Raw genomic sequence first — 12,005 nt, 5'->3', positions numbered from 1 at the left:
CCGAAATTGTGGATATTTGATACGCATTGTATACGATATTTTATCTCCAACGTAATGGCAGACGATGCATTAACGTATATTGATGACCAAAATGAGCAATATGGCAAAGTATGAAAACGATCGGATAAGAGATAAGAGATATAAAAAATGACCACTAACACGAAAACCATGTGAAATGCAAAGGAGGTATGTAAAAATAGATATTTTTGACTTTCAAAATTCGTTAGATAATTAATTATACGTATTTTAAAGTAATAAAATTACAATCAATAGTAGATATATCTGACTTTTGATTCCAATACTCACTTTTTGCACAGCAATACTAGATTTTGAATTGAATACTGCAAAAGCCAAAAGTTTTTTAAACGCTTATTATAAGCTCTTAAATGAAAGCAAGTCGACAAAAATTATTATCATATTAGAATTTAATGGGTCAAATTTAGTAAAGATTGATGTATCCGCTCCTGTAAGTAAAAGACATGAAAAACATATTTATTTTGCTAGTTAGGTTATCAATGCGTTTTAGTTTTTGAAAAAAAAAGACAGTATATGATTTAAGATTTTTCATTTGATCAGACTTAAAAACTTTCCACGCGTATTGAAAAAACATTAAATAAGATCTTCGATGATTTTACACCGCGTTATCGTCGATACAGGGTAAGCTTACCCATACATATGTACATAGCTCGAAATTCTCTTCGAGTTTTTCCGAAGCTTCGTCACAATCGGACAATATTAATTGCTTATAATAGAGCGATGATATGTCAATAGCTCGCAGTGTTAGCATAATTGCATTCGGCAGACCATTAGGGAGTAAGGCAGGTAGCTGGTGTGACAGGGCAGTGTCTGACAGGTAGCTGCAGGTGAATCGGCTGAAAGAGCTCTCTCGGTCACAATGTGGACTTCACCTGAGGTATCTCATCGAATTCAAACAAAAGACATAGAGCTTTGATCCTCATTGAGAGCGCGTCCTTTGATCCAAAAGATCAATACAAGTCAAAACCGTGGGTATATTGCGCTCATTCGGTATCCAATAATACATGGAACCGAGTCCAATTGACCGACTTGCACAATAGAAACGCTTTTAATCTATTTTCGTGGTTTTGGCTATACGTATGCTTCATACGAGTATATTGCATGGAAAAGAAAACGCTAAAGTATTTTCAAAAGCACGAATTTGATATGTATAATATTTTAATGATCTCATTTTCAGACGTCATCCCAAAATGACAGCTAAATTCGAATAAGATACATTTTTATTTATTTTTTTAAACATATTTCTGAAAGTTAAGCAATGGCATAATCATTTTGAAATTTTTATTATTCATATATGAAAATTAATGGTGTCCTTGCTTATATCCAAGCGCGTTCTTACTGCTGGGTTCTAAGTTATAATTACCCAGAGTCACGAAGTGTATTTGGGGAAATATTTATATAAGTTGCTTGTTGTTTTCGTGATTTTTTTTTTAATTTTGACGAAATTAAGTTTTAATGTCCTCAACCTACTTAGATATGTTAGATCCCCCAATTTTTTTCTCTCCCCCTGTTGCACGTACTATCATCTCATTTCTTTTGAATACGAGTATTTGGTTGAAGCCAAAGTAATTTTTTGTAATATACACACATATATACATATGTATATATTATGTAATATTTATCTGTTTACAAGTCTTAGGTCTATTCGTTCAGCCATTGACCATCATGTATTTCAAACATTTTTTTGTTGTCATTGGTATTTATGAAAGCCAAAATAGGAGAAAAAGATGTAAAACATAATAATTAAAATATTATGTATTTGAACTTAATGAATGATTCATTCAAAATAAAAAAAATAGTCTATGCCTAATACATATGAGGTCAGTTGTACATAATCGTATATCAATGTCTTAAAATAAGGTTGTCTATAGGTAAGAGCTATTTCATAGATTTAATCTGTTAAAATTACTCTTCTTCCGACTAATACATTTTTGATAAATTTAATTTATTTTTGTATATGTAAATACAAAAATGGATTAGTACTATATATAAAAGCATTGAAATAAAATGCTGTTTTAACATGTAAAGTTTTTCCGTTTAAACATAAATTTGGGTTGATAAAAAGCTCTTTATCGCCACAACCGCATTACGACATGATTAACTGTCCTTTTTATTTACTTTATTAGCTATATATCTATACACTTAGAGCTCCATTCCAGTTGGCGAGAAACTAACCGAGGAAAACTTTGCTTTTATTCACCCTTTTATTTTTCAAGCTAGCTAATACCACTTGCTCGCCAACTAAATAAGACCTGAAGATTACTCACTTTATTCTCGTTCTTCGAAATAAGTATATTAAAAGAAAAAAAAAAGTGGAAAATTTCGTAATGAATGCACAACAGGATGCAACACGCGATCGGGATGCAATTTATGCGGATATAAAGGCGATCGTAAATCTTCCTTTAAATTATAGTTCGTGTAACTCACAAAGAAACGTTGAATACTTATCCGAATCGATAGTCTTACACTTTACCAGACTTTGCAACAACTTTGTAATCAATTTAATGCGCCAAATGAATTTACCTACGGTTCTATTTTAACCGAACGTGCTGTTTAACTTTTTCGTGTGGCTTTATTTATCGAAATTCGTTAAGCGTTCAATCAAAACTTGAAATAGAGATCGCTTTGTTCGTGTGTATATTGAATAATATACCTATGTATAGATTCGAAAAGTTGAGAGACAGTTCTATAATTATAATTGAACGGGGATCCCGTTACACGGAACGATTTCAGGTTAAAGTTTATCTGCACAGTCGATGGTTTGCTCAGTATTTATTTTTTTTATTATGTTAATATACAAAAAATAATAAAATGGAATAATAATACGAAAGGAGAATGGGCGTTAGCACAATCCACATATTTTATTACTAGAACGTATAAACATGAAGTTCACCCAAATTGTTGCCGTTAACGATCGGCCGACATGCGATTGTGCGATAAAAATTAATGATATTAAATACGACTGTTTAATCTCGTCGAAGATGGGGGTCGAATGAAAGAGGGTATGGAATACTTTTATAACTTTTGAGATTTCAATCAGCATACTAATGAGATTCTTCGCTAAGTTTTCTACCTACAATCTCGCATTTTAATGCGAGGTTGAAAATTTCAATATTGGCCGATTGATTGCAAACTCGTATTTATAGAGTATAGAAAAGTATTCTAGTATTTCATTCAGTTTATATTGATAATTATGTGTAAAAAATATGCATATTATATGTACATATCAAATAATTGAACTTCATTCATAAAATTTTAAAATCTTACATATATAGGGAAAAAATCGAACAAATAACCGGTTTAAATTAAGAGACATATCTAACTTTTTCCAAAATAATTATATATTATTTTTTCAATACTCTAGTTGAAGTTCCCGGCTTTGATGTGCCAGATTGTTGCCTGATATAAGCCAGCAGTATGGCTCAATGGTAGCGTGTATGTTTAGCACCAAGTGATCAGTGAGGTCGATCCGCCATACTGCTGGTTAGATTTGGGGGTATTTGTGACTCCAAATCGATCTTTTCTTATCAGAGTTTGCCAATTTTATCTTATCATTGTTGAAACGGTTCCTCGAAATTGGCAAAAAATCATCTGTAGTTACAAATCTTCTGTATTTATTGTGTGTATAATTTCTAAAAATTATGTAAAAAATCTAAATCCATAGATATCTCAATGGATTAATTCTCAAATTAATTATTAAATTTATTGTTATTTCGTGTTCTTCTACTTCTGGAAATACAGTGATTCTGTATGATGAAAATGAAAATGATGCTTTGTTAGTAATTAATCGTCCAGGAAGGCGCATTGGGGTCTTCCTGTCAAGCCTTCCTGGTATATTTCTATGTAAAAATAAATAAAATAAAATTAGAAACTTACTGATGTTTTTATACGAAAATATGGGTTTGAATTCGTTAGGACAGAATTAATATATTAGGTATACCTTGTACATACATATGTAAACTGTAATGTAATGTAATCTTGAATATTAGATTCAATAATTTCCCAGGTGGATATTACCCAACATTACATCGAAGCGTCGAACTAGCATATCCTAAATATGGATTTTGAACAAACCTCGAGTGGTAGAGCGTTGCGAAAACATTTTCCAATCAAATGCTTTCACAGAACTTATTGAACCATATACATTAGTTTTGTAATAAATTTAAATCATTTATGCACTTTTGCCGTTTGGTTTACAGGAAATTTTCGGAAAAAAAGAGTATCTCAATCAAAGGGCATTCGTAAGCCGGGCCCTGTCATAAAAAGCGACAAAGCCTAGGGGCCGGCAAGTGTATCCATAAATTTAATTTGGACCGAAATCAGGGGCAGCTGCGTCGGACTTCTGCGACAATAAAAACTTCACTTTTGAAATAAGTCCAATATGCTAACTCGACCTCCCAACTCCCAAACTCCCACTCTCCCAGAATTCAACTACTCCGAAGAGAGAGAGAGAGAGAGAGGCTATGGCTAAAAATTGTCCTAAGTTCATTGACTGAATTTCCAGATATTAAGCTACGATTATTAAGATCAAATTGTGTTTAAGTAAAGGAGGTTATATATTTTTTTGAAAACGTTATTTGTACGTATGTGTATGTGCATACGTCCGGAAAAGTTCAATATTGTGCGTATAATCATGGAGCTGCAGCATCTGGCGTTCGTGTTCGACATCTGCTACTGCGATATTTGTACACATATATCAAAATGGTCTGATTGAACGCGTACACGTGAAGTTGGAGATAATGTGGTCTTGTCTGGCGAAATGGAAACTTTCATATTGAATCTGAGAAGAGCTTAGAGACGATTCTAAAAGTAGACATTGCAGTTGGATATGTTTGAAATCAGTTGCATTCACTTCAGTGTCGTATTTTGTTGAAAATATGATTGGAAATATGATTGGAAATATGATTAAAAATACGATTGAAATATGTATATTGCTGAATTGCTTGGACCGTGGATGAAAAAATAAAAATGGAAGCATTTTAATTGGGCTGAACTTTAGACTTCGACCAATTACAAAAACTGTCTAAAAATAAATAAAAACTGCCTACCGAAGTTAAAAAACACTACGTATACCAAATTTGTTAGTTTTGAATTATTTAAAGCTGTAGATTTGTATATGCTATATTTTTCAACAAATTAACAACACTTATTATAGTTATATATATATCGGAATTTAATATACCTTACCAGAAATAAATCTATTTTCACCTATAATTTTCAATTAAACAATTCAATTCTAAATACACTATCTGCTATTAAAGATCTTGGTGTGATATTTAATAATAAACTTGATTTATTTGAACATATTTCCTTCATTACTAATAAAGCATATACATATGTACATCTCTTGGATTCGTACTCCGCTCAACAAAACCCTTTAATGATCCTTATGTACTTAAATTACTTAAAAGTAAAGTCTCACCTTGAATTTGCCTCAATTTTCTGGTCACCTTTTTATTTATTAATTGTTTTGAAAAAGTCCATCTAAAATTTATTAAATCCTTACGCTACCGTTTTCCTACCTACGCCCATACTACTGTTCCCGATATTTTAAAAATCCTATCCTTTAACAATATTTCTGTCAGGCGACGACTCACTGATGCTACATTATTTCTTAAGCTCCTAAATGGTTTCCTTGACTGTCTCGATTTACTGGATAAGGTTGGTTTAAGGATCCCAGTAAGGTATACTAGACACGATGCACTTTTTTCATTTAATCCTTTCAAAACAAATTACCTAAAATATTGCTATCTACAGGGTGTTTATAGTATGTTTAACGGGGAGCTGAATGACGTTGATCTATTCGGTATTTCCTTGCATCAAATCAGGACTGCCATCGGGAGAGTTTTGATTGATTGATCCATTTCTATTTATATTATTCATAATCTTTATTCAATATTATATCACTCTATGTTTAGTTATGCACTGTTATATTTAGTCATGTTTTAGTTTTTATTCTTTTCTTTGTGGTCCATTTTATGTAATTTGTAAAAATCTTTAATTGTGCTCAGATGTTAATTTGTTACATTTATTCCATATTTTTTTACATTTCTACATCTGTTGATTTTTCAATAAATAAATAAATAGTGGATAAACAATCATTCAACAAACTAGCATAGAAGGCTTAAATAAGTGAATATTTATGAACCACAGAATAAGTAGAAAGCTTTTAATTGATTTTTTTGTTTGAAAAAAAAAAATACTGAAAACAAAGCATGTTTGCATTTAACAGGAAAGCCAGGCAAATAAAGAAAAATAGAATGAGCTTTTTTTTGTCTTCAAAGGATGTTCTGTTTATGACCTTTCACGAATGTTTTCGAGGCACTCAATCACATTTGATCAAAGCTACGCACTATAGGAGAAAGTCTATAAAATTATTAACTCGTCCCCGTTCGATGCGTGTAAAAATAATAATAGTATTTCGCAATGTGAATGTTCAAAGCATCGAGAGTGAATTCTTCGTACAGCCAGGTATCTGGATGTGTCAGGATTTGGTTAAAACATTAGTAATATAATCGAGTCGACGCGCATTGTCAGTTTTTATCATACACGCTATGGTGAATTTTCCGGCGCTCGGTGTGAGAAATGAACTTTTCCGCCGACATCCGGTGTGAAATAATCGGAAATACGTACGATTCGAATAACACGTCTCATTCGATGTTTTTCAATTCCTCTCTCTTTTATTTTCAGTTTTCGCTTCTTCGTCAAGTGAAAAATGTTGCGACTGATTGGGAAAAAATACTCACCAAGTCCGTGTTTTAAAAAAAAATTATGATTTTAAATATCAAACGATTTTTCTTTTTTTTTCAAAATATAATAACACATGATTTTTATTTATTTTGAACCAAGTTTTTAAACTTGATAAACATATACCAAAGCAGATGTTATGGAGTTGTTATCTTTTTCAGAAGCAGTTCTCTGAATCATTTTTTTAATTATTTTCGAAGCAAAATATGAATAGAACAAAATATGCAATACAATGAGAATTATACAAGTTAGTTAAACGATATATTGTTTCAAAATTCATATTGTATATGTATAATATAAATTAAATTATAATTTAATTTAATTTTCGGAATTGAAACCCACAATGCAACTCGCAACATTGCTATTAGCTAAAATCAAATTATAATTGTATACAGAAATGTCAAATAATATTTAATGTTTTATATTATATTATATTTTTAATGTTAGAATATTTATTACATCATTTATTATGCGCTTAAATATAATAATAAAATTATATAAGTTTATAATACTTTTATAAACTCAATCCATTTCCATTCTGGATAACTTTCACACATGATTGTACTCGAATTTTGTCTTTTGTAATTATTTAGTATTAAATTCTTATGTCAATTTTGCAGTCTCTATTTCCGATGTTGGTGGTTTATCTGGGCAAAAATCGACTTCTTCAAAAGAACGATTATCATGCGATTTACACGTTGGTTTGTCTGTGACAATTTTTTAAATTTTCAATTCCTTCAACCAGTTCAAATCACAATTACAATTCCATTCATTTTGTTCGATCCACAAAGAATTTTGCTCCATGTTATTTATCATCTCATTGCCGAAAACGGACGGGTCTAAAGTAGTAAGAAGATTGCAGCTCAAATTTATGATTTTCAATGACGACATCCTCTCGAATGTTCCACAGGCGATTTGTTTAATATGGTTCAAATTGAAATACACGTTTTCACAATTTTCAAAGTGAGCAAATGAATCGGCGCTCAAACTGCTCAAATTATTACCACTGAAAATAGCTGTTTTCACTTTGGGCATAGGAATCGAACGCTCCGCAGGCGATTGTGGTTTGCAGACAATCTAAAATATTCTAAGCTTGGCGCTACAGCTTTCAAGGAATCTTGAGTGATTTGATCGATTCCAAATAATGCCATATTCAATACTTTCAGTTGCCGAAGTCCCTCAAAACTGCCCTCATCTAGGGTACCTATTACCGCGGCGTCAAATTTCAATGATTCCAATTCCTCGAAAGCAAAACCTTTGAATGCATTCTCAAACTTGTTGATATTTCCCAACAAAATTTCTATTGATGAAATGCGAAAGTTTGTCGTTTATATCCAATTTTCATCCATTATTCCATTTTGAACTTCCAAGGTAAATATACTAAGTTCTTCTATCACTCGTGTTGCATTTGGAAATTTCTGAAATGTAAATATCTTACATAAAATCTTTATGTTTGCATATATTTATAATAATTCAACTGAATTAAGTCAATTTTTTAAATGGAGAGATAATACTAGATATAATAATTAAGTTCACCTCAACTTCTTTCTCTAAGAGAGCTGTTAAATTGGAATTTGCACTAATATCAAAACACCGGACTTTGAATTCCAAAGTGCTACATCTTCCAAATCGTGATATCTCTTGATTTTTGAGTGGCGTCAAATTTTGCTGAATTGAAAATGTCTCATCTAATAGGTAGGATTGGGAGATTGGCAAGAACAGCGTAAATGATTCCAGACAAAATTTTAATCCATTGCACCGATCTTTTATTTTGCACTATATACCTGTTTTATTTTCAATTATATTATACATTATGAAGAATATCATATGTATGTATACATGTTTTTAATTTATAATTGTATAAACTGAATATTTACATTTTAATTTAATAGCTCCAAGAACAGATATCGTATTATATTATATTTTGTTTAAATCAGAAACTGAACATAAAGGAGGTATGTAATTAATTATAAAACACTGACAAAAGCAAATTGATTATTTGTAGATGAGTTTTGGCTGTCCATTTCGATCAATTTTCACTAAATGAGCCATTGTTATTTGGAAGTCGATTTATATCTGTACAATTAATTGGTATTGATAATTTAAACGTTGCTGAAATAATTTATATTTATCTTATTACATTAACCAAACACATTTTTAATTAATATGTATGTTATCGAAAGACTATTCATTATGTATCTCGATAAAGACAGATAAAGATTTTGACTGATGTGCATTGAATATTGTCTCTGGATCGTGTTTGTATTGGTTTTATAATAATGTGTGTATTTATGGTTTTTTTGTTAATTACTCGAAAAGTAATTCTAGTATGACTTTTGACTTTTGTAATGATGTATTTTTTCTAAATGAATAGAAGTTAGTTATTATTGAAGATTTTCGTTTATTTTATAATTTACATTATTTAATACCACTTGTGATAATTTTGATTAAAATTTCGTAATCTACATTTGATTGATCTGATCACAGATATTATTTATCACTTAATATAGATTAAATTAAGATTTATTGCAATGATAATTAGATATAAAAATGTGATTTGCAAAATTTTTATTACTAAAATCTTATAAGATTTTGATGTTACTTACGAATTATTAGACACATGGTCCAAATTCAAATTTATTACTGATGTTTATAGCAAGAAATTCTATTATTCGATGGAGCTCGATATTGAATTACATGTGCATTACATTGGAAAAAATTACTCTATCCATTTTTTTATACTGTTATACATCTTTAATATATAATTTCGAAATAGATTTTGTTAGTATGTACATATGTAATTATTGTTGGTTCGTAAATCCGTGACGTCATCAAAAAAATGAATATTCAAACAAATTTAAATAAAATAAAACTATTCAAATAAATTTATTACAAAGTTTACTTTTAGATTGGCCATGTTTAAGCGGTTTATATTACAAATACCGAGCGAAGCCGCGTAAAAACACTAGTATAATATAATTATAACTGCTATAATATACAATATACTTCTTCATGATTTTACTTTAATTATAATTAAAAAGTTTCACAATAAGTGGTTGGAATAATAGAATTTTGAATATAGAGTAAAAAATCGTATTTTCAAAAAGTCTAAATTGATTCGATTGCTTCTTCAGATTAATTGTCATTGAATTATTTTTTTCTGATTATTAAATGGAACACAACTTATCTGAGGTAATTAATAAATTTAGAGATTAAAAATTGTTTCTTTTCCTGTAGGCTGTAATTTTAGTTGGAATAAATTTGAATAAATATATATGTGGATGGTTATAGAAATGAAGAACCCACTATGGCTAGTTTCTCTTCGCAAAATTCAACTTCTTCAAAGAGAAGATAGTCATGAGACGCACATGTTGCATTGTCTGCAACAATTTTTTTAAGTTTCAACTCCTTCAACCAGTTCAATTCGCAATTACAATCCCACTCATTATCATCAATCCATAAAGATTCTTCTGGCAAATTATTAAGCAGTTCATCACCAAAAATGCACGGATCTAGAGTTGTAAGAAGGTTGTTAGTCAGGTCTAACATTTTCAAAGATGTCATTTTCTCGAAAGTTCCACAGGGTATATTTTCAATATTACCATAACTTAAAGTTAAATTTTTACAACCCGGAATCTGAGCAAATGAGTTGGGATTTATACTACTCAAGTTATTTAAAGTAAGATCGATCGCTATCATGTTAGGTAAAAGAACCGATCCTGTAAAATTACCGATTGGGGGTTTTTTGACTGCACCAAATTTTATAAATTCTAAAGTTGGCGCTACAGGTCTTAAACAGTCATTTGTGAATACATTTATTTCTCTTAAGGCTAAATTCAACGATGTCAGATGTTTTAGTCCCTCAAAAGAGCTTTCATCTATGGTACCTATTATCGCTGCGTCGAATCGCAAAGATTGTAATTCTTCGAAAGCGTAAACACCTTTAAATGCATTCTCTAATCTGTGGATAGTCGTAAATACAATGTTAAGCGATATAACACGGAAGCTTGTTGTTACAATCCAATTCTGGTCCATTATTCCATTTGCGATTTCTAAGCCCGCTATATTGAGTTCATTTATCACTCCCGTATTGTTTTCAAATTCCTGAAAATTAAATATAAGTATTACGATACAATTCAATATAGATAAGAATGTAGTTAACAAGTCAATATGAACTTTTTTTATTTAAAAGTTGCTAAGTTAAAAAACTTACCTCAACTGTTTCCTCTAATAGGGCTGTTAAATTATCATTCGGGGTAATACTGTAGCAGTGAATTCTGTAAATATCTTCACCACTTATGTCACATCTTCCAGATGGTGCTGCCTCCTGAGTTTTTATTAGTTCTGAATCTTGTTTACTTGTAACTGTGTCTCCAATCAGAAAAGACTGGGCGATCGGTATAATAATAATACAAACATATCCTAGTAGTACTATTTGATTCCATGTCAGCGATTCTCGTTTGTGCACTAAATTCCTATTTTGTTTTATAAGATATGTATGTAATATTTTGAAAAATGGTTTCAATTTATATAATCTGAATATTTACATTTTAATTTTTCAGGCGTAGATACTTTTGAATATATTATATTTTTGATTGGTAAATATAAAACATCAAGGTGATGGAGATTTATTTATTTTCAATGCAGATTTATCCCGGCCACTTTGAACGACATTCAATAAATGAACTATCGGATTTTTATTATCAGTTTTTATTCATTAATACATACATATGTACATATGTGTAACTGATAAATATAACGCTATCTTTGGACCTAATATATATATATGTTTTTTTAAATTATTTCAAATCAATATTATATTTTTTTTAAATCTTAACTACATATGTCCATTTTTTTGTAAATCATTAACCAAATTTATTTCTTCCCAATAAAAGCCATCTTTTAAACGTTTTATAATTTTAGGGTAATATTATTAAAATATAAATTCGTATATGTGTATGTATGATACAGTTGAAGTGTATCTTCCAGTTGTAATATATTGTGACTAGATGGAATATATTCTGTACCAAAAACCGTTATAGTTGAAGTGTATTTGCAGTTGTAATGTAAGTTGATTCATATAGTGAATTACATTCCAATTGGTCAAAATATATTACAACTGAATATAAAGTTCAACTATAAGTTGATACCAGTTTAGATGGAGAGGTGTTTGTGAAAAAGTCACTCGACTAGTAAATTGAGTTGGAAAGTCATGTTTTTAT

The 12,005-nt window shown here is 30.2% G+C and overlaps 1 protein-coding gene across 1 annotated transcript; it reads right to left on the bottom strand.

The window, feature by feature from the left end:
* Window positions 1–8,556: 8,556 nt before the first annotated feature.
* Window positions 8,557–11,488, bottom strand: LOC143910428 (trophoblast glycoprotein-like). The gene is made up of 3 exons (XM_077428892.1): window positions 11,331–11,488; window positions 10,997–11,258; window positions 8,557–10,887 (listed from the first exon to the last, which is right to left on the bottom strand). Coding segments are annotated over exons 1-3 (1,083 nt in total). The 5' UTR covers window positions 11,333–11,488; the 3' UTR covers window positions 8,557–10,068.
* Window positions 11,489–12,005: the final 517 nt, after the last annotated feature.

The sequence above is a fragment of the Arctopsyche grandis genome, chromosome 4 (genome assembly GCF_051622035.1).
Source record: "Arctopsyche grandis isolate Sample6627 chromosome 4, ASM5162203v2, whole genome shotgun sequence".
NCBI classification, from domain to species: domain Eukaryota; kingdom Metazoa; phylum Arthropoda; class Insecta; order Trichoptera; family Hydropsychidae; genus Arctopsyche; species Arctopsyche grandis.
Note: the sequence above shows the minus strand (reverse complement) of the source record. Positions and strands in the feature narration are given on the sequence as shown.